The 22,716-nt window shown below is 42.9% G+C and overlaps 2 protein-coding genes across 10 annotated transcripts in view; one reads left to right on the forward strand and one right to left on the reverse strand.

Moving 5' to 3' along the window:
• CFAP74 (cilia and flagella associated protein 74) overlaps positions 1 to 22,716 on the reverse strand; it is a 121,340-nt gene that overhangs the window by 72,781 nt on the left and 25,843 nt on the right. For 7 of the 9 annotated variants that reach the window (XR_012897383.1, XM_075906898.1, XM_075906897.1 and 4 more), the window contains 5 exons: positions 16,958 to 17,062; positions 7,598 to 7,771; positions 7,180 to 7,290; positions 4,050 to 4,152; positions 3,051 to 3,208 (listed from right to left, as the gene is read on the reverse strand). Coding sequence is in view for 8 of the 9 variants with exons in the window: in XM_075906898.1 (XP_075763013.1) it covers positions 3,051 to 3,208; positions 4,050 to 4,152; positions 7,180 to 7,290; positions 7,598 to 7,771; positions 16,958 to 17,062 (651 nt within the window). In the remaining variant the exon portion in view is untranslated. Of the gene's footprint in view, positions 1 to 3,050; positions 3,209 to 4,049; positions 4,153 to 7,179; positions 7,291 to 7,597; positions 7,772 to 16,957; positions 17,063 to 22,716 lie in introns of those variants that run through there. The other 2 variants (XM_025182673.2, XM_025182674.2) reach the window with 2 other exon arrangements.
• Positions 22,587 to 22,716, forward strand: part of GABRD (gamma-aminobutyric acid type A receptor subunit delta) — an 80,399-nt gene continuing 80,269 nt past the window's right edge. The window contains exon 1 of the mRNA XM_014571569.3: positions 22,587 to 22,708. The gene's annotated coding sequence lies outside the window, so the exon portion shown is untranslated. The remainder of the gene's footprint in view (positions 22,709 to 22,716) is intronic.

Here is a 22,716-nt window from a genome sequence, read left to right on the forward strand (position 1 = left end):
TGGCCTTTGGTGGCCAGGCTGGCAGCTATTCTGCCCTAGACGGCTGCTTTCCTGTGCCTACTGCGGAGTTTGCGGACGTTGGAGGCCTCCCCCCAAACCTCGATGATGTCCACGATCTCCGCACTAGACTAGGCAGGCGCCTGGATGAGCTGCCAGCCTGGTCCTGGGAAGAGGCGGAGGGTTGGGTGGCAGCAGGTGGCTGGCTCATGCCGTGCCAGGTGCAGGGTCTGCTGGCTGGGTGCTGGCAGGCTTGCAACTGGCACAAGCCCTGTAGCCAGACCGTGCCCCTTTAAGGGCTCCGGGGCCAGGAGGGGAGCAGAAGAGTTTCCCTGGTTTGGCCCAGAGTGGCCACCAGGGCAACCTGGGAAGGGCTAGCCTCCAACTAGTTTGAATTAAGTGGCTACACAGCCCTTAATTCAAACTAGGCGTTACTCCTCGTAGAATGAGGTTTACCTAGTTCAAATTAAGCACTCTGGTAGTTCGATTTAAATTCGAACTAGCCGTTTGTATGTGTAGCCCCTATTAAAGTTAATTCGAACTAACGGCTGTTAGTTCGAATTAACTTTGTAGTGTAGACATACCCTGGGAGACATGGAGCCAGATAAGAACCCCCCATCCCCCTCGTGCCCAGACTCCACACCTCCATCACCCTCATACATAGTCCCTGCCACTGAGACCCAATCCCCCCAGCCTGCTCCTGCACCTTGTCTTCTCCCAGAACCCCCAATCCATCACTACAGCCAACCTCCCTCCCAGTTAGAGCCCAATCTCCACCCATTCCTGTATTAATTTTGCCATCATGGATGGTTGGCTGGTAGTCTGTGGAAAGGTCTGCGTTGAGTGGGGTGAGGCGTGGGCCAAAACGTTTGAGAACCACTGGCCTAGAGGCTAGGCCACTAGCTTGGGACTTGGAAATCTCTGCTTTGCCATAGGCTGTGTGATCTTGAGTCATTTGTTTATGGCATGGCTATACCTCAGCTGTGGGTCATGATACCATCTCCACATTGTGTTAGTCTTTAAAGTGCTACTAGACTATTTTGTTATTTTTTAAGTTTTTCCTGTTACAGACTAACTCGGCTACCCCTCTGAAGGTTTTAAAATAGAGAAGTAATTTGAGGACCACTCCTATGCCTGCCCCTAAATACCTTGGCCAATTTCTGTGATTTTTGCAATAACATTTTCTTATATTTCAAAGTGTTCAAGTAAACTAACTGAAAAAGCAAGACGACCTTTTTTCTCTCGTCTCTTGGTTATAACAATCTTAAGTGTAACTTACGCAACAGAAAATACTTTTTTGTCTGAAATTATCTGATTTTGAAGCCATGTCTCTTTAAACTACAGACTGTACCCAGCAGTACAGGGTGATTACCCTAAACTAACAAAATGAGTGTGTGGGTGGGAATTAACAGAATCCACAGGAAAATTACTATTTCTGTTTCTTTCCTCTATGTTCCTTTAGGTTCTATATAGCTTTCAGAACCAGAATTTATTCATGGTAAAGATTCAATTCGCTTCTAGGATTTACATTTTCAATAGATCTGTGTGCAAATGATTACTGATTCTAAATATAGGCAGGACATTAGAATAGTTTGTACTTATATATTGCCCTTTTTATGTCAAATTGCTTTATTAACTCTGAATTTAGCTCACAACATTCTAGGGAAGCAATTATGTTGTGTAACCTCTGGTTTACAGTTGGGGAAACTGAGGCACAGAAAGTAGTCATGCCAGAAATGGCAGAGGATTCTTGACTCTGTGCTGTACCTTACCCAAAGACCATGTTTCTTCCCTAGAATTATTTCATGAGTTTACAATGTAATCTACCGAAAACTTAATAACAGAACATATTAACCCTAAAGCACATTTTATACATTTTGCTGGTTTTTTAAATTGAACAATACAAATTAAATTACAGATTCTAATGGTTAAATAATTAATTATTCTGCATATAATTACGGGACATATGTTTAGGCTGAGACTCAGATGGGAAAGAGAACACAGATCATCTCTGTTATGGACAGAAGACTAAGAGAAAAACAAAGGCACTTGGAGAAATAGCAGGCTAGCAGAATGATAGCTGAAATTAGAAAGGAACTGCTGTGAGGAACATGCTCTCATGTATAGCCAATAACACATCTAACAGAGCATGTGATTCATGGGGATATAGCGAAAAAGATGAAGTACTAAACCTACAAAAATATGATGGTCTTTTCTAGGACAGAATATCCATAACTTCTGCAGAATGTTTATTCACTAATGTTTATGTGCATTAGCACTAGCAAAAGTGACTGGTTCACAACTCCAAAGACTGACGTTTTCTCTTACTCTGGACATCACAAGTGCATTAGTGGCTAGTCCCCACACTGCCCCCTTCAATCCTAATTTAGAAGATCACTTCTAAAGAGTAATCAGTCTCCCAGGCCAGTCATCCATAGCCTCACTGGTTCATCTGTCAATAAGTGTTCTACTTCTCATCTGCTTGGGATGGATGGTTTGCATGCCTTGGACACTTGCCCAGAAAAAGGACAAAACTTCATACCTATTCATGTGGGTTATCTACTCACCATTTGATGGCAATATTTTCGTCTTAACAAACAATAGCCCCAATCCTGCAATAAAATTGATGTGGGCTGACTCCCATGCAGAGCTTCATTGACTTCAATGGGTTTTCCTTATGCACTGTAAATTATACCTTCACAGATGCAGTAGCAGGTTGGAACCACAGTTTGGATTTGAACCAGTGAGTTGATGCCACACTTTTTTTAAACTATAAGGAAAAAGTGGTTGAGCCAAATCCTCAGCTGATATAAATCACCCTACCTTCACTGAGTCAATAAAGCTTTGTCAATTCTGTTCTGAGGCTTTGGATTGATAGTCTCTAGCTACAGAAATCAGTTCAATTCCCTGGGGGTAGCAAGGCTAACATAAATTAGAATGGAACTGCTAAAATGAGAAAGGAATATAAATTTCATGTTTTAGTGTCTGAGTGGCTTGAGGTGGAGATTTTTATCGACCCGGAATGAAAGATATATAAAGAAATGACTACTTACTGCTTCTGTCTTTCTAACTCCACACATTGTTTATGGAGAAAAATCTCCTTGGTGACATCACCTCCTTCTGCCACAATAGCCGCTCTCATCTTCAGCTCTTGCTTTTTTGCCTCAAGAGCCTTTGCTCTGTCTCTCACCTGGAGGGCTCGAAGTTTTTCCTATGAAGTCATGCAAGTAACAGTTACATATTCTATTCACACAGTATGGAAAATTAAAAACACAATCTGATTTTGGTCCCTTTCTCTGTTTATAAACCAATGGTGGATTTTTCTGCTCAGAGGTTGCTTTATCTTTGTAATAGCTTTGGGGCTTTTGTAAATCCTTTAATTGTACCTGATTTTATTTGCAATAGTTGAGTTAATTGCACTCCAACTCACACAAATTACTCCTACTCCTGGCAAAGAGCTGTGCCAGGATTAGGACTAAATGCAAGTACCGTATCACTTGACCTCCAACTTTCTTCTCCAGGGCCCTCTCTTAAAATAAGTAACTCTATGCAATAACGTGTGGTGGCATTAATACAATCAGTGACTAGTTAACATCAATCTTCTCAGACTTTGCAGTGCATAGATTCAAACAGGTAAAATAAAATTATCATAGCCTTAAGTCTGAATTTCTTCATTTTCCTGTTGGTTTAAATTATTTTAATGGTTATGTTATGGTAATGGTAACTGTTTTATTTTAATATAACGTATTTCTGTATTAAGAGCAAGACAATCAACCATCCTATTGGCCAGATTCTAACACCTTTACTCATGGAACACTGTATTGAAATTGTGATACCACTGAAGTCAGTGAACCACTCAGGGAATAAAGTATTTACTCAATGAAAGTGAGAGTATTTGAATTTGGTCTTATGAGTCTGACTCTGTGACCTTTAATGGCTAGACTCCCAGCCTAGGTCATGGAATACAGGGGCTTGCTAAAAACTGAAATGGTTTTCATTAAAATTTGTCACTCCAATTGCATCACTACTAATCTCAGTAGTCACAGAGGTACCCTATTGGAAGTTATATTGTTTTTCAGGGACAGCACAGCTTGCATCCTTTTTTCCATATGCTCCCAAGTTTTCAGTTCTTCCTTTGCTTCTTTCTGACGAACTCTGTTGGTAGAATAAAGCTTTTCAGGTCTGTGTCCTGCTATGAAGCATTCAGCATTAAAATAGCTAACCTGGCAAACAGTAATTGTTAACCCTCCCGTAGGTTACACTGTGTTTACAATGATATTGGGTCCAGTAAAATAGAATACAGGCAGTCCCCGGGTTACATACAAGATAGGGACTGTAGGTTTGTTCTTAAGTTGAATTTGTATGTAAGTCGGAACTGGTACATATTGTAGGGGAAACTCTAGCCAAACATTTCTCCAGAGCTCAGTTTTATTCTCCCACACCTCACTTCCCTCAGTCCTTTATTCTCAAGCTGAGGTGTCTGCTGAGAAAAGCCGCTCCGCATCTCCCTGTTCTGCTGGGGGGTGGCGCTAGCTTCGCGTCTCCCTGGTCTGCTGGGGGGATGCAGCTAGTGCGGGGTTGCCTCACCCCGTTTGTAAGTAGGGATCCGATGTAAGTCGGATCCATGTAACCCGGGGACTGCCTGTAGTTGGAAGAGTCTTGTACTGAGAACCTCATAGTTTCTAAGGGCCACAAAGCCTTTCAGATAGTTTGCTCAACAACGTATTTTCTTAAACTTTGAGTAGGTGTGTTCCACATTGAGATTAACGTCTAGCCACTAAAACATAATAAAGATTTGTGTGTTGGTTATATAACTGACACACACAATGACATATTCTAAAATAATCAAAGGCTGATGTTTGCATAAACTGTTCTATTGTATAAAGACTACAAATATAGCCCTAAATATGGCCTTTTTAAATATAGTATCCTCCTAGTCAAGCCAGAGAAAATCCCAAAATTATTAACATGAATTTAAATATTAAATTTATATTTGGTTCATTGTTTAACCAGTTGGTCTTTTCCATCTCTAACTATTAAGAACCTAGATTCCATTCTAGTAGATACAATGTATTTTGCTTGAGATACAAGATTCAGCAAGAACAGTCAAATAATGAATTCACTGGACTTAATTGCTGGCACATTGCTTCTCCATATTGCCAAAGACAAAACTAAATAATAGGGAATTATAATTACCTTTCCAGTGTATAAAATTCCAATAAAGATATTTTGTAGAGAGTCTTTAGCATAAAAATAAAAACTAACAATACAAAACACAAAGCAACACAGAGTGAGCTCATCTCATTAACCCCTGAAGTATAATGCAGAGATATAACAGAAACAGCACAAAGAAAGACTGTGCAGCAATTTTAGTAGATAAAAGGGAAAGCTACCATATCCATATTAAACTTTAGAGGTAATTTAGACAGGTAATTATCTGATTTGGAATTGGGCTAAATAATGGGGTTTAAAACCTCTTAATGGGTAAAAAACACATCAAGAGAACAAGCCTACAAGTAGCCAGGATCTACATGAGCGGTGAGCAGTAATTTTTGATGGAGAGTAACTCTAAGATTTTGGCAAGTGGTCAAGGGCTGCATTTTTTATGGAGAGGGTGCAAAGTGTGGGATGGAGGTTGGGTACAGAAGGGAGGTCTGGGTAAGGGACTGGGGTGTAGGAGAGGGTATGGGATCTGAGAGGGAGTTTGGGTGAAGGAGTGGGTTGTGACCTGGGGCAGAGGATTGAGGTGCAGGATCTGGGAGGGGATATGGGTGCAGGAGAGGATTCTGGCCTGGGGAAGAGAATTAGGAGGGGGTGCAGAGTCTGGGATGTGGGAGGCGGTGGGGTGTCTGAGGCAGACTCTGGCCAGGAGGTGCTTACCTAAGCATCTCCTGCCCAGAAGCTCAAGCAAGCTTCCCTGCCTGCTCACAGCCCCAGGCTGCTCAAAATGGCTGGCTGTTCCATGTGGCTTTTTGCTCCAGGGGAGAGGGAGTGGAGAGGCTTTGTGTGCTACCCTCACCAACAGCACAATCTCTCAGCTCATATTGGCCGGAAACTGGCCAATAGGGGCTACAAGATTGTGCCATGGTCGAAGCAACATATGAAGTCTCCCTCTCCCTCGCTCTTCCTGTGCATGGTGCAGAGAGCCATAGGTTGAAGCCAGCCACTTTGAGCGATGTGGAGCTGCTTCATACTGCAAGGGCAGGCCACGAGCAAGATTAAAAGACTTGGCAAGCCAGATCTGGTCTGTGGGCCATATCTTGCCCACCCTTGATCTACATCTAACTCAAAACTCAACTTCTCCAGCAATAAAGGGCCCCTAAGGCTATATTGAGTGGGACTGTGTCAGAACTAGGGATGTAACAGTATAATCATTTAAAGCATTAGGCAATAAGTCTAGACTTATCAGTTGCCATTAATGGCTACATGCAGACTCCTGCCCCGCTCCTGGAGAGCCTGCTGCCACCCTGAGCTGCTGGCTGTGTATCAGAACCTGCAGCGAGCATGGGGGGGCATCCAGCTCCCTGGTAGTGGGGCCAGGAGCTGATACGCACCAGATGCCAGCTTAAAAGCCAGCTTCATACTGCAGAGCCAGTAGTGTGTAATTATGTAACTGCTGAGATTTTCAGTGGTTACACGGTTACCTAATTAACTGTCTTTCAACATCCCTAGTCAAAACAGACTCAAAAGGAAGGCTCCCAACTACTTCATACAGCCATACTACTTCACAAACAACCTGGATTTTCCTAAGAATCCTCTTATTCAAGTTCCTGCACAGCTTGAGAGACCTGACAGGATCACAGGAAGCTGGAGATTTCTAATGGCCTGTCTACCCTTGTTATGCTACTCTAGCACTTAGTGAATTCCAATTCACCAATGAGAGAGCTTCTCCCATCAGCATAAGTAGTCCATCTCTTTGAGAGCTGGTGGCTATTTCTCTCCTGTTGATCTAGTGCTGTCTACACCAGGGGTTAGGTTAGTAAAACTATGTTTCTCAGAGTGTGGAAAATCTACATCCCAAAGCGATATCATTATACTGACAGAAGTTTGTAGCACAGACCAGGGCTAAGTGTGTCACAATGTAATCTAGCTGTAAAAATGTTTATTCCTAAAGGCTGAGGCTCAGGTATAACATTTCAGATCCTGTGCTATGATGCTAGCAATGGAAAAAGCTAATGGAACCTTGACATAGATTTTTTCAGAAACTGGACTGCTTTCTCACGATTCCGGTGTGCATCTTCGACTTCTTTTTGATGTCTTCTCTCATACTCCTCCCAGGCTTCCATTTCTTTTCTGCAAAACACAAATAAAAATCTAGTGGGCATAGTGCTACCATGCTGATGTACAAACAGCTCCCACTAAAGTCAAGGGCACCTCTGCTTGCCCAAGGGTTGCAGCCTTCAGGGCTGTGGATTGTTGCTATTTTTTTACATTCCTCCTTTAATCACATTTCTTTGAGTCAGGTATTCTGTGGTGAGTACCTACCTACAGGAAGACCCTTTATGACTAGCGTCCTTTGAGTTAACAAGTCTTTCCAATGACCAAATGAAAAGGGCTAAGTTAGTTGGGGAAAGGAAAGTGGAATGTCTGTTGTACTTACTTTTTTCCAACCTGCTGTTTTCGTTCTGCTAGCCGGGCCACAGCCTTTTCTTTCTGAATTCTCTGTTCTGCCCGCTCTTTGCACTGTCTCTCTAATTCCTCCTCATCTTGCTCAAGTTGCTCCCGGAGGCTTCCAAATTTCTCCTGCTCAATTTCGATTTGCCACATATCGTACCTTTTAAGTGCAAGGTGAGGTGTTTTCATTAAAGGGACCAAGTGAAATGAGCAAAGATAATTGCGGAAAGGAAATCAGATCAATTAATTACATTCTGTGCTACCTGCTCCAAAATGAAATAGGAAATTCAGCCAAGTTTTACTCTGTCCTGCTTGTTTTAAAGGGCATGATAACTAAGAAGTCAAGTAGTGCTAATATTAATAGCCAAGAGTGGAATTTTGGGGGTGGGGCAGCAGCCGTGTGCTCCAGGAGATGGCTTGCTTTTCATCCCATTCCCCGGAGTATCAGGCAGTGAGGTGAAAGTACTTGCATTCTGTGCATGCTTCTCACACCTGGCTGGTGAAGGGAGCTCTGGGGAATGGGATAAAAAGCAAGCCATGTCTAGGAGCACATGGGTGCAGCCTTCCCTACCTTTCCAAAATTCCACCCTTGTTAATAACACTTCCATTTTTAGAGATCGTACTTACCCATCTCGTCAAACTTCTTCCTCAAGCTAGTATTTACTCATTATAAGGACTGTCAGAATGTCTACTAGACAGTAAAGAATGATTTTAATGCTTTCTTTATTTAAAACCACCTAATCTGTTTCTAAGATTTTTCAGTGATGGTTCTTAGAGTTGACTATTTGGAGCTTTGACTGAGGAGCTTAGATACCATGGTGAGGGGTGCATTAATCATAGAATCATAGAATACTAGGATTGGAAGGGACCTCGAGAGGTCATCGAGTCTAGTTCCCTGTCCTCATGGCAGGACCCCGTACTGTCTAGACCATCCCTGACAGACATTTATCTAACCTACTCTTAAATATCTCCAGAGATGGAGATTCCATAACCACGCTAGGCAATTTATTCCAGTGTTTAACCACCCTGATAGTTAGGAACTTTTTCTTGGTGTCCAACCTAAACCTCCCTTGTTGCAGTTTAAGCCCATTGCTTCTTGTTCTATCTTCAGAGGCCAAGGAGAACAATTTTTTCTCCCTCCTCTTTGTGACACTCTTTTAGATATTTGAAAACTGCTATCATATCCCCCCAGTCTTTTTCTTTCCAAACTAAACAAGCCTAGTTCTTTCAGTCTTCCCTCATAGCTCATATTCTCTAGACCTTTAATCATTCTTGTTGCTCCTCTCTGGACCTTCTCCAATTTTTTCACATATTTCTTGAAATATGGCACCCAGAACTGGACACAATACTCCAACTGAAGCCTAATCAGCGCAGAGTAGAGTGGAAAAATGACTTCTCGTGTCTTTCTCACATCACACCTGTTAATGCATCCTAGAATCATGTTCGCTTTTTTTGCAACAGAATCACACTGTTGACTCATATTTAGCTTGTGGTCCACTATAACCCCTAGATCCCTTTCTGCCATACTCCTTCCTAGACAGTTGCTTCCCATTCTGTATGTGTGAAACTGATTGTTCATTCCTAAGTGGAGCACTTTGCATTTGTCTTTATTAAACGTCATCCAGTTTACCTCAGACCATTTCTCCAATTTGTCCAGATCATTTTGAATTATGATCCTATCCTCCAAAGCAGTTGCAACCCCTCCAAGCTTGGTGTCATCTGCAAACTTAATAAGCATACTTTTTATGCCGATATCTAAATCGTTGATGAAGATATTGAACAGAACCAGTCCCAAAACAGACCCTTGCCCAGAACCCCATTTGTTATTCCTTTCCAGCAGGATTGTGAACCATTAATACTATTCTCTGGAAATGGATATCCAACCAGTTATGTACCGACCTTATAGTAGCCCCATCTAAGTTGTATTTGCTTAATTTATTGATAAGAATATCAAGGAGACCATATCAAATGCCTTACTAAAGTCTAGGTATACCACTTCTCCCTTATCCGCAAGACTCATTATCCTATCAAAGAAAGCTATCAGATTTGTTTGACATGATTTGTTCTCTACAAATCCATGCTGGCTGTTCCCTATCACCTTATTATCTTCCAAGTGTTTGCAGATGATTTCCTTACTTATTTGCTCCATTATCTTTCCTGGCACAGAAGTTAAACTGACTGGTCTGTAGTTTGCTGGGTTGTTTTTATTTCCCTTTTTATAGATGGGCACTATATTTGCCCTTTCCCAATCTTCTGGAATCTCGCCTGTCTTCCATGATTTTCCAAAGATGATAGCTAAAGGCTCAGATACCTCCTCTATCAACTCCTTGAGAATTCTAGGATGCATTTTATCAGGCCCTGGTGACTTGCAGACATCTAACTTTTCTAAATGATTTTTCACTTGTTCTTTTTTAATTGTATCTTCTAAACCTACCCCCTTCCCACTAGCGTTCACTATGTCAGGCATTCCTTCATCAGATTTGTCGGTGAAGACCAAAACAAAGAAGTAATTAAGCATCTCTGCCATTTCCAAGTTTCCTGTTACTGTTTCCCCCTCCTCACTGATCAATGGGCCTACCCTGTCCTTGGTCTTCCTCTTTGTAATGGGGGTGTAGTTACCCCCACCAACCAAACCATAGGAAAGGGTTTCCTCCGGTTCTTAGGGCCCTGGGTTGGGGCTCGGAGTGGGGATGGGCCCGAGCACCCCTACCCCTCCCTTTCGGTCAGGGGAGCCAGCGAGGCGACCAGGTATAGACTCAGATTACACAGGAATAAACCCGGGGAATTAATCACACACCTAGAGTGATATCTTGCAAAAGGGTGGTAGGCACTATTGTGCCTAGGTGGGTGAAACCCCTGTCCAGGTGGGGGCGATGACCTGGACAGTGAGGGAACGCTACTGCTGGGTCACACACTTGCTTCTAATATATTTATAGAATGTCTTCTTGTTTCCCTTTATGCCTGTAGCTAGTTTGAGCTCGTTTTGTGCCTTTGCCTTTCTAATCATGCCCCTGCATTCCTGTATTGTTTGCCTATCTTCATCCTTTGTAATTTGTCCTAGTTTCCATTTTTTATATGACTCCCTTTTTATTTTTAGATCATGCAAGATCTCCTGGTTGATCCAAGGCGGTCTTTTGCCATATTTTCTATCTTTCCTATACAGCGGAATAGCTTGCTTTTGAGCCCTTCACAATGTCCCTTTGAAAAACTGCCAACTCTCTTCAGTTGTTTTTCCCCTCAGCCTTGCTTCCCATGGGACCTTACCTACCAGCTCTCTGAGCTTACCAAAATCTGCCTTCCTGAAATCCATTGTCTCTAATTTGCCGTTCTCCCTTCTACCATACCTTAGAATCATGAACTCTATGATTTCATGATCACTTTCACCCAAGCTGCCTTCCACGTTCAAATTCTCAGCCAGTTCTTCCCTATTTGTTAAAATCAAGTCTAGAATAGCTTCCCCCCAGTAGCTTTTTCAACCTTCTGAAATAAAAAGTTATCTTCAATGCAGTCCAAGAACTTATTGGATAGTCTGTGCCCCGCAGTGTTAGTTTCCCAACATATATTTGGATAGTTGAAGTCCCCCATAACTACCAAATCCTGTGCTTTGGATGATTTTGTTAGTTGTTTAAAAAAAGCCTCATCCACCTCTTCCGCCTGGGTAGGTGACCTGTAGTAGACCCCTAGCATGACATCACCCTTGTTTTTTACCCCTTTTAGCCTAACCCAGAGACTCTCAACATGCACATCTCCTATGTCCATCTCCACCTCAGTCCACGTGTGTACATTTTTAATATATAAGGTAACACCTCCTCCCTTTTTTCCCTGCCTGTCCTTTGAGTAAGCTGTACCCTTCTATACCAATATTCCAATTGTGTGTATTATCCCACCAAGTCTCTATGATGCCAACGATGTCATAGTTGTATTTATTTATTAGTACTTCCAGTTCTTCCTGCTTATTACCCATACTTCTTGCATTTGTATATAGGCATCTAAGATACTAATTTGATCTTGCCTCCCAGTTCTGCCTTGTTCTTCCTTTCTCTCTGCTATTATAGCCCACACTTCCTCCCATTTCTGACCCATCTTCCAGGTCTCCATATTCTTCACTTACCCGTGGGCTTTGGTCACCTGTCCCCATCGAACCTAGTTTAAGGATGCTTAAGGTTGATACAGGACATTAAATCTGAGTTAAAGCATAAAGATTCATGCCCTCACATCCATGAAGATCAAAGACAAAGTATTAGAATAAAAACCTGGCCCCACTGAAGTCAATGACAAAATTCCCCTTGACTTTACTAGGGCCTGGATTTAATTTTTAGTACAGAATTCCTTCTGAGGATTATGGGAAACCTGCATGCAAATCACAGTGTATATGAAGCCCTAGAAAAGCATGAGACTGAAAAATGCCTCTTATATGTGAATCTGCCAGACCTGGAAATTGCAGTGTTCACATCAGGTAAAAGTAGCACCGAAGTCCTATTTTCAAAAGCAAAGTAGATATTTAGGAGCCTACGTCTGATTAAAATTCAATAGAACTTAGGCTCCAAAGGCCCAGCTCCATAAAATCAATGGGAATTAGATCACTAAATACTTTTGATCTGTGTTTTTCAATCTTTTTTCATTTGCGGAACCCCTACAATTTTTCATATGGAGGTACAGACCCTTTGGAATCCTAGACATAGTCTGCAGAACTCCAGGAGGTCCCTGGATCACAGGTTGAAAACCATTGCTTTTGAGAATCAGGACCTAGGTGTCTAAATGGGACATAGGCTTTTATGTACAGGCGGTCCCCGAGTTACGCGGATCCGACTTATGTTGCGAACGGGGCTTTTCCCGCCCTGGAGGACGCGAGCGGCGGGTCGCCCAGATGCACCGCGGTCCCACTGCCTGCGTCCTCCAGGGCGAGAAAAGCTGCTCCGCGTCTCCCTGATTTGCTGGGGGAGGGGCCCAGCAGACCAGGGAGACGGGGAGCAAAGCTTCGGAGGATGCGGGCAGCAGGACAGCCCAGACGCGCCGCGGCTGTCCCGCTGCCGGCGTCCTCTGAGGCTTTGCTCCCCGTCTCCCTGGTCTGCTGGGGGGAGTCCCCCCCAGCAGACCAGGGAGATGCGGAGCAAAGCCGCGGAGGATGCAGGCGGGACCGGGGCACGTCTCGGCGGTCCCGCGACCCGCGACCCGCGTCTCCCTGGTCTGCTGGGGGGGGGGGAATGCAGCTAGTGCTCCTCGGCGCTACTGGACCAACCCACAGCACCCCAGCTGCTCTGCCCCAGGCGTCCCCAAGTCAGCCGCTGCTGAAACTGACCAGCGGCTGACTACAGGAAGCCCGAGGCAGAGTTGCTCTGCCCCGGGCTTCCTGAAATCAGCCGCTGATCAGTTTCAGCAGCGTCTGACTTGGGGACATCTGGGGTAGAGCTGCTGGGGTGCTGCCCGACAGTGCCCCAGCTGTTCTGTCCCAGGCGTCCAGATTCAGCCACTGTTGAAACTGATCAGCGGCTGATTCCAGGAAGCCCAGGGCAGAGCAACTCTACCTCGGGCTTCCTGTAGTCAGCCGCTGGTCAGTTTCAGCAGCGGCTGAATCGGGACGCCAGTTCCGACTTACATACAAATTCAACTTAAGAACGAACCTACAGTCCCTATCTTGTACGTAACCCGGGGACTGCCTGTAATTGGTGCTGTTGAAAGTCTTACCCAGAGCCAGGGTATATTGAGTGCTTGCCTGGCCTCAGCAAAGGCCTGGGACCTGAAGCTGTTTACTGTCACACAGAGAAACGGGGCCTGAACTAGGCTGTTTGCCTTGGTAATGAGGCAGATTGGTAATGTTGGTAATGAGGCAGATTGGCCTCCCTCTGACCCTGGACAGGCTCAGGCCTCCAACCTGATCCAGTGCAGAGACCTATTAGTATTTTCCTCAACAGCTGCAGATCTGTTTCTGCACATTGAGGAGGCAGAGTGTGCAGCACAGAAGCTGTTGAAAGATGGCACCAAATGCAGATGGAAGCGCAGGGATTGCTGGGTTGCAAAGCAGTACACCATGGGGCACTGGGGCAGGACCCAGGATGCCCCGCGCCGCCCCACAAACCTCTGGAGTAGAAGAGGAAGAGGTGCTCTGTGCGATAGCAATCCAGAATGCACTCCTACAAAAGGTGTTGCTAGTGCCGCAAGTGTGGTCATGCTACTGCACTGGTGGCTGACAGTGTGGACACTCAGCAGCGTTTTCACTGTTGCAGTCTGTGAGCAGTGCAAGTGTGGTCATGCTACTGCACTTTACATCTGCCAGTGTAGCCAAAGCCTGACAGACTTTGTCTGTCACTCTGTGATCCTTCTATATTAAGCATTTGTTTTTTTCCAAAAAACAGCAGAGAACATAATTTATATAAATTAACTGTCAGTGTCCAGATGCCTTTCGAAATTCTTGCTCGCTATGCTGAATCCGACAGATATTCACTCAGTTTCCATGTGACCCCAACATCAGCACAAGTTGAAAGACAGTTTTTATATAACAGCCCAGGAATGTCTCTACTCAAGTTTAAACTGTGGCATCTGCAGGGTGGAGAGCTCTACAGAAATAGAATATACTTCCTTCGCATAATATGAAGAGTGCTTGTTCTGCAAAAGTAACACTGCTAATGTGGTAGCAAAAATATCCAGGGTCTGGTTCTGAAGTCTTTGTTTTTCAGATGTGTTTTCTTCTGCTCAGACTCTAAGGTATGTATTCACTGCAGCTGGATGCTTGCCCTTTGACAGACAGCATGCTAAAAATAGCAGTGTGGATGTTGAAGCACACGCTAACTGCATACGTACATCTGATGCCTTTGGCAGGGCCGTACTTACCAATACACAAAGTGCACAGTGGTGTAGAGCACCACGAAATGTGGGGCACCAAACTGTCCTAAATTCTATAGTACCTTACGCAGCTGCATGCGGGGTGGTGCCAGCTACTGTGACCAGCCGCATCCCTTGGCTGCCTTCTGCTGCAGGCTGCTTCCAACAGGGCCAACTTGGCATGGCGGGAGGGTGAGGAACCCAGGACACCTCTCCGCTCGGCCCTTTCCTCTAGCAGACATAACCTGGTGGACTACTGAGTGTGAGGAGGGACTGATGCCAGCAGCAGGGGTTGGGCCACACTTGCACTCATGGTAGCAGCAGAAAGCAGAGTGTCCCAGCCCCATCTTGTTCAGCTCCATTTCCTAGCACTGGTGAGTGTGGGGGCGGTTCCAATTCTTCCCCCGAGCTCATTTTCCGGAGCAACACAGCTGGGAACTGGGGAAGCTAAGTGGGTTGGGGCCAAGAGGCTCCGCTTCCCACTGGCACCTGCTGCATCCCTGTTCTGCTCCTGCTCCTGCAGCCCTGAGTGCAGCCCCACCTTGCGGGGGGCTGTGCAGAACACCAAAAATTCTAGGGACAACCCTGCCTTTTGGTCCATACTCTGATGGCCAGCACATGGTGCCCTCTGTGCCACAACAGACACACTGCTAATTTTAGTGCACTTGCTCAAGCACAGCTAGCATCTGGCCCTCCCCCTACACAGAGAGAAATGATTCCTGCTCTAGTGTAAACATGCCCCAAGGGTCAAGCTAATTCATCTCAAGGTCAGTAAGAGAGGGATAGCCTCTTATCACATCTCTGGCCTTATGCACCAGTATTTTATAAGGCCTCTTTCATTTTGAAAGACACACAGAACTGACAGTCCTTCAGCTGATCCACAGTGGTGTTCACTGTCACATTGTCCCTTCAAGATTAATCTCACAATGTCTTTTGAAAATTCCACTACTTTGGGTAAGGCCCACCGATACATTAGAAAACAGCAGCTCTTTACAAACTGATGTTGAAAAGCAGATACCTGCCCTATCCAGGTGCAGATACTGCATGTACCTTTATAATGGAAGTAGAGTGATGACATTTCCCTGAACTTAATTGTATATATGACTGGTGATGCTATGAAAGGAAAGCACTTTTTAAAAATGAGCTTTCTCAGTAAAAATTCCTTTATCAATAAGTTACTATGGGAATCAAACACACAAGTTGATAACAGACACTCAGTAAAAGGTACAAGTTTACTGTGTATTTCAGAGCTAAGATGCAATGCTCACCCTAAACCAGTGTTTCTTAAACTGTGTTCCGTGGCACACCGGTGTGCCGCAAGGCAGTCGGAGGTGTGCTGCGGAGAACAACAGAACAAAATGGCCTCCCTTAAAGGGGCAGGTGACCTTTTTTTCCCCTCAGTAACTCCCCTCCCTCTGCCTTTCTTTTTTTTTTGGTCAATAACTCCCCTCCCCCCATTTTTTTTCTTTTCAACAAAAAATCCTTGGTGTTTCTCATTAAAAAAAATTATTGTTTGGTGTTCCTCGGTCTTAAAAAGTTTAAGAAATACTGCCATACTAAACAGTACTAATAGCAGCAGTAGTTTTTAATAAAATCCGATCCCACTGAAGTGAATGGAAGCATTGCTGTCGATTTCATTGTTTCTTGGATGTTGCGCTATCTGGTAGTTTAGCCCAAAAATAAATTCTAGTTTGAAACCCTTTTTAACCTGAGAAATTCAGAGTGTCTCTCTGAGATTTTATTAAATCCACCATGTCTTTGCCACAGGCAATATTAAAATATGAACTCCAAAACATTAACATTTGAAAAAGGAATAAATGCTGTTTTGTGGGATCTGCAGAGAGACATTTTTCTTTCCATTATCACTGGAATGGACCAAATCCTAGTGGACCAAATCCTAATTGTCTGTTTGGCTACATGAGCATAACTCCAGTGACATGTTATGCAAATAGAATATTGCTCGTATAGTAGCAAAGTATCAAAAGTCACTTTTTGAAGTCTTCAATTTTTAGATGTGTGTCTTTCTGCTCAGGATTAAACTGCTTCAGCTCAAAGTCAACAATAGGGGAGTTTCACTTGTTTACACCATCACAGAAACTGGCCTGCTATTCCTACAGCTCTGCTCACATTTCTGATGATGCATTTTAAGCCTGATAAAGGAACCTGGTCCATACACTGAAGGGGTTGCAAAAATAACTGTCTGCCTTTCATCTCTTTTTAATATACCTTCCCCCTAAAAAAATTTGCCACAAAAACTACATAGTGAATACACAGAGATGTTATTTTCAAGCTTCTCAGACAGTTACAAATACTACAGGCAGGAAAGAAAATGATGACTTTTTCACAAGCTTTACTGCCTCTTAAGTTTTTGATCACTTTAAATGTCAGTTGTTTACATACTATATGTTCTCTCCTTTCCAGTCCGTGAATTAATCAATAAGTTGATTTAGGACTTTGGGCTAAATAGCTATAATAACAACTGTAATGAAGACCAGTTCCTTCCATTCTCTCTCACTTCTTAACTTACACATTTTCTTTCAGCATCAAAGCAATTTTCGATTCGAGATACTTTTCATTCCCCAGTTCAGCACACAGTCGTCTGTGCATTGCCTGCAGGCGAAATATGGCAGCGCTGTTACATTTAAAAGAAAAATAATGGAAATAATGAATGTTAAAATCTTTCAAAGAAAAATATTCCAGAAACAATTAAGATGCCATGAAGCTGAGACATTTATTTTAGAATTCCACTAATATATATTAATGTAATATCTTTCAATTATGGCTCTTAAAGTGTCCATTCTCTCCTGAAAGGCCCAATCTCGTTAAACTACTGTCTATTGGTTAATTGAAAATTAAGATGAGAATATTTTACCAACACTCGGCCTTTTTGATTTCAATGGAGTTATGCCATCAGAGAATCTGTCCCAGAGTCTCCAATCTATCAGGCTTTCCAGAGGAAAAAGATGTGTTTAATTTACTGACCCAAATAACAACCATTAACTTAAATCTCCCTCATTTCCCTCTTTCTCCCATCAGTGGTTACAATCAGGTCTTTAGTGACTCCAATTCTTGCAGTTAATTGAATGCACCGTCTTACTACTGGTAATAAACAATAAATTAGTACTTTCTGCTGACAATCTGGTTTTTTGGTAATCCTGGAAAAACCAGTTGTGGGACAGGTTCGTGGGATATAATCTGTAGAAGAAATATCATGATATATAAATGGATTTTGCAATCTTGGTCAAGGGCACCATTTCAGGAGGGCATGGAGGGCTGCAGCCATGCATACCAGAATGCTGCTTGCTCTTCTTTCTGTTTTCCTATCAGAGACAGAGGGGAAAGTACACAGTTTTGTGTAAATTACTCTTTTGCCTCCTTTCATACCAACCAGGAGTGAGAGAAATGCACACAAACTGTGTACTTTGCCCTTGTTCCCTGATCATCAGGGAAGGGGAAGAAGAGCAAGCACCCTTCCACTATGTGAGGCTGCAGTCCTCTCCACCCCCGCCAAAAAAATGGCATTGTTGCACATGTTGAACATTCATCCATGAGCAATGATCCTGCTTCTTATGCTCTGTGCACCCGCAAAATGGGCTATACTGAGCTAAGTATCAAAACTAGCTTGACTACCTTTGTCAAAGGAAAAAATCAACTGATTCTTAATTTTATTAGAAAGCACAAAATAATAGAATGCTGGAACTCGAAGGGACCTTGAGAAGTCATCAAGTCCAGTCCGCTGCACTCAGGACATAATAAATGACTGATATTATTTTAAAATAGCTTCACTCTGTGTTTAACATGCTTGTTTTAACAGCAATTACTTACCTTCATTAAATAAATTGTCCATTAAATATAATGTAAACCTCATACTTTCATATGTGAGGCATATACAAATAGACTGTGATTGAAAACTGGCCCATTTGAATGTAATTTATAATGACTGATTCTTATATGCAACTTGTCCTTATTTCTCCAAGGGTGAAATACCCTCCTGTGCAGAAAGCCAGAGCCTTCCTTGTTAGCCTTCAATATAATGTTTGCATGTAATTTAATTGGTACATATAGTTATGCTGGCTACATATCTCTACCCAGATTTCAAAAATAAGCAAACTGAGTGTAAGAACCTTGCAGCACTAGCACATAGGGTTGCCAGATGGTTTAATAAAAAATACCGAACACCCCCCCACCCCCCCATACACACACAAAAAATTGAGGGAAAAATTCTGTTGAGGGGGGAAAAAAAGGGGGGAGACCAAAGTTGTTGAGCAAAAAAAAATTAAAAAATTAAACAGTATGGCCCTTTCAGTGCGTGCAGAGTCAGAATAGGGATAGGAACAGGGGAGTGGTTGAGCACTAAGATCCAGGGAAGGCATTGCTTCCCCTTGGTCTTTAGGCTTTTTGCTGTTGGCCATTTTGTTTTCTTGATCAAGCCAGAACGCATCTTCCCTATGAAACCAGGTAAGCACGGGATCTGGGGGCCCGAGGGGGGGAAGGCCGGAGGCTGGGCCCAGCTGCCGAGTGTGTCGTACGGTTGCCAGGTGTCCGGTATTTTCGCCTCCTGGCACGAAAAAAGAAGAAGAAGAAAATACCAGACATTTCAGGTTTCCGGTTATTTTCTGAATTTTTTTACCAGACAGGAGGCGAAAATACCGGACTGTCCAGGTCAATACCGGACACCTGGCAACCCTACTAGCATGTGGGACTACAGCAGAATCTCAGAGTTATGAACCCCTTGGGAATGGAGGTTCAAAACTGAACAAACCAATATGGTGGTTCTTTTTCAAGTTTACAACTGAACATTGACTTGATACGGCTTTGAAACTTTACTATACAGAAGATGCTGTTTTCCCTTCATATTTTTAGTAGTTTACGGTTAACACAGCTCTGGACTGCATTTATGTATTTATTTAGTCTCTTTTAGCTGCCTTTTTGTGTACTCCTGTTCTAAATGAGGTGTATGGTTGACTGATCAGTTTGTAACACTGGTTCATGACTCTAAAATTCTATGTATATAGGGTTCCCAAAATACTGAACACCCCACCCCCCCAAAAAAAAAACACCAGGGAAAAAATTCTGTTGAGGGGAAAAAAAAGAGGGAGACCAAAGTTGTTGAAGGGGAAAAAAAGGACCCCGAGAGTTAAGAAATAAATAAATAAAATAAATAAAACAGCATTAAAACAGCATGGCCTCTTTAAGTGTGTGCAGAGTCAGAATAGGGATAGGAAGAGGGGAGAGGTTGAGCACTAAGACCCAGGGAAGGCATTGCTTCCCCTTGCTTTATGTCTTTAGGCTTTTTGCTGGTGGCCACCTTGTTTTCTTGATCGAGCCAGAAGGAACCAGGTAAGCAGGGGGTCTGGGGGTGGGGTTCCAGGGGGTGGGATCCAGTATTTTCTGAATTTTAGGTGTCTGGTATTTTCTGAATTTTTTTTTACCAGACAGGAGGCGAAAATACTGGACTGTCCGGGTCAATGTAAGATACCTGGCAACCCTATATAATGTATAGGGGTTCCTAGCTGCTGATATTTCCATATTCTTCCACCTGAAGTGCACTTTTAAATGTTAGAATATACACTGATCAAATTGAACATCATAATGAGAGCACATTCACATTGTTAAGGTAAATGACCCAATGCACTCAGAGTGAAGACATATTTGAACTATAATTTGTGATTTTCATTGCAATATTGAACATTCCCAGGAACAAAGCTGAGGCCATGTTTCTCCTAGGAGATCCCATGAAGATAGACACTGCAGCATTTACTAACAGGACCTGGGTAGTCGGTAGTGACCCTCTGCAGGCCACTGACTGACCCGTGCTGATATATAAACCAAGAAGCCAACACAGAAAGCTGCCTGAGAAATGATGCAGACTGCTTGCTTGGATCTGTTCCAAACCTTGCCTTGCTGTGAACCCCAGACTCCAGATGCTGATCCCAGTTTGCCCCTGCCACCTGCCTGTAACTTGGTGCTAGACTTCCTGGTATTGTTCATGGTCCAGCTCAACCCTGACTCTGCTGCTCCTCTCCTGACCACAGCATGGCAAATGGCCCATATTCACAGGCTACCCATTACTCAGCCCTGACACAGATGCCCAATGTGTGAAGTAACTAATTCTGTCATTGGTCACAGAAGCTCTAAAACTTAAAAACAAACTTAGTGCGCTGTAATATGCAGTATATGGCATACACTCACTTGTAGCCATAACCTAAAGTACTTTGATATTTCAGGCTTATTGAATAGTAACTTCAACCTGATTAAACACTTGATCTTTGCCTTTAGTAGGCCGAGAAGCAAGAAAACACGTTTATAATTTGCAGCTCCAGCATTATTTAACATTGTCATTAAGTTATGTCCAAATTTCACTGCATTAAGTACCAATAGTGCTAAGTTAATGATAATTCATATTTTAACAACTGTTAAAATATCATGCTATTTGAATCTTTAAGCCAGGAATTTGGTACATCTTCCTACTACATTATTAAGCAGCAAATGTCTGTAATGGACCATTGTGATAGTTGCTAGCATAGCTATCACGACAGCATATATGCAGATTAGACTTTGGTCTGGCATAAGTTATGTTGCTTTTCTTAGCATTTGTTTAATGATTATTTAAATATTATAGGGTATCTAATACCAAGCATATTTCTTCTACAGTAAATTATTATGAGGATATAGTGTCTCAAAACGACTCCATAAAGGCCCACTGATAAGGAGGGAGGTTAAAGGGGGTCGTTACCTCAGGGCCCAGCGATTCAAAAGGGCCTGTGGCTCCTGACCACCGCCACTATTGCAGCCGTGGCGGCCAGTGCCTCAGGCCATTTAACTTATCACCGGAGCACTGCACAGTACACTCTGAGTGGCTCTGAGGGCTAGATGCCCCATCCAAGGGGCTCTGCCGCTTCCATCCAAGGCTCTGCCCCTTCCAGGACCACAGAGCTGCCCTCTCCACCTTGCTCAGGGGTCCAGCAATTCTGTCCCCCTTCCTGACTTCATGTGAGGAAGAACTGTGGAAACTAACTTTAGAAGCCATAACAGACCAAAGAGGATATTTTATTAGTATAATTTTTGTTCAAAAGACCAAAAAAAAAAAAAGATTTAATTCAGCTATTTCAGCAAATTACATTGCATTCTCAACTCCCTCAAGTCTTCGGACAATCAAACTATTTTTTTAAATAAGTTTACATTTTAAAAATCCCTATGTTTATTTGCCCAGAGAATCTAAAATTCAGTCACACTCAAACTCTCTATTAGGGTGCGTCTACACAGCACCCTAATCTTGAAATAAGATACGCAATTTGTGCTATGCAAATTGCGTAACTTATTTCGAATCTATTTCGAAATAGCTTATTTTGAAATTTGGCGTGTCTATGTAGTGCCAAATTTCAATATAATGCTCTATTTCAGGCCATCCCTTATCCGTCGTGCAGCAAGGTTTACCAGGAGAGCGAAATAGCATGCCCTTTATTTCAAAAAGTATTTTGAAATACTGAGCGGCTTGTGTAGAGGCGGGGTAGCTATTTCAGGATGCCTCCAGTATCATGAAATAGCTGTGCAATGTAGACGTACCTGTAGGCAATAGTGTCTACTACACAGAAATTAATTTTCCTTAAACATTTAGGCATATATCACCATTCAGTCTGTTGGTTTTGCTTATTAGCCCTTCTGTTTTGGCAATTAAGTTACCTGTATTAGTTTGTTATTTATAGACATTTTATTGACCTGAAGAATAGTACAAGGCACAGTGGCAGCTTCAAACCTCGTTCATAACACAGGAGATACCAGCGCACAACCCCCTCCCCCCCCCCAGCGCTTTTAATTTAAACAAACTGGAAAAGTCCAGTAAATTGCCTCCCACACCACAGTAAAGTAACTCAGTAGCTGCTGTTGCATTCTATTGCATTTGTGCATTTTACGAACATATGATGCTGAAAAATAGAATATGTAAATACTAGTTCCTTGTCATAACAGGCATTAGAGCAGCAAAACTAAAAATGACATTGCATACTTCAGATGTCAGTTGATCCATATTAACAAGATGATTAAATTAATAGTGGGGGAAGTAATGATAAATGTAAACTGAACTAACTATATATGTTAAGATTACTGTATTTTGTACTATACATACATTTTTTAAATCTACATTTTATTTACCCCAGGGTGAAAATCCCTTTATATAATTCCAGTGACTGAGTAAGGCTAAAAATGAGAGACTCATGTAACATGATGAAAACGATCAAGGGGCTTTCCTGGAAGTTGGAAGAATCAGCCCAAGATAAAGGTATACAA

This window comes from Pelodiscus sinensis, chromosome 23, assembly GCF_049634645.1.
Source record: "Pelodiscus sinensis isolate JC-2024 chromosome 23, ASM4963464v1, whole genome shotgun sequence".
Lineage (NCBI taxonomy): Eukaryota > Metazoa > Chordata > Testudines > Trionychidae > Pelodiscus > Pelodiscus sinensis.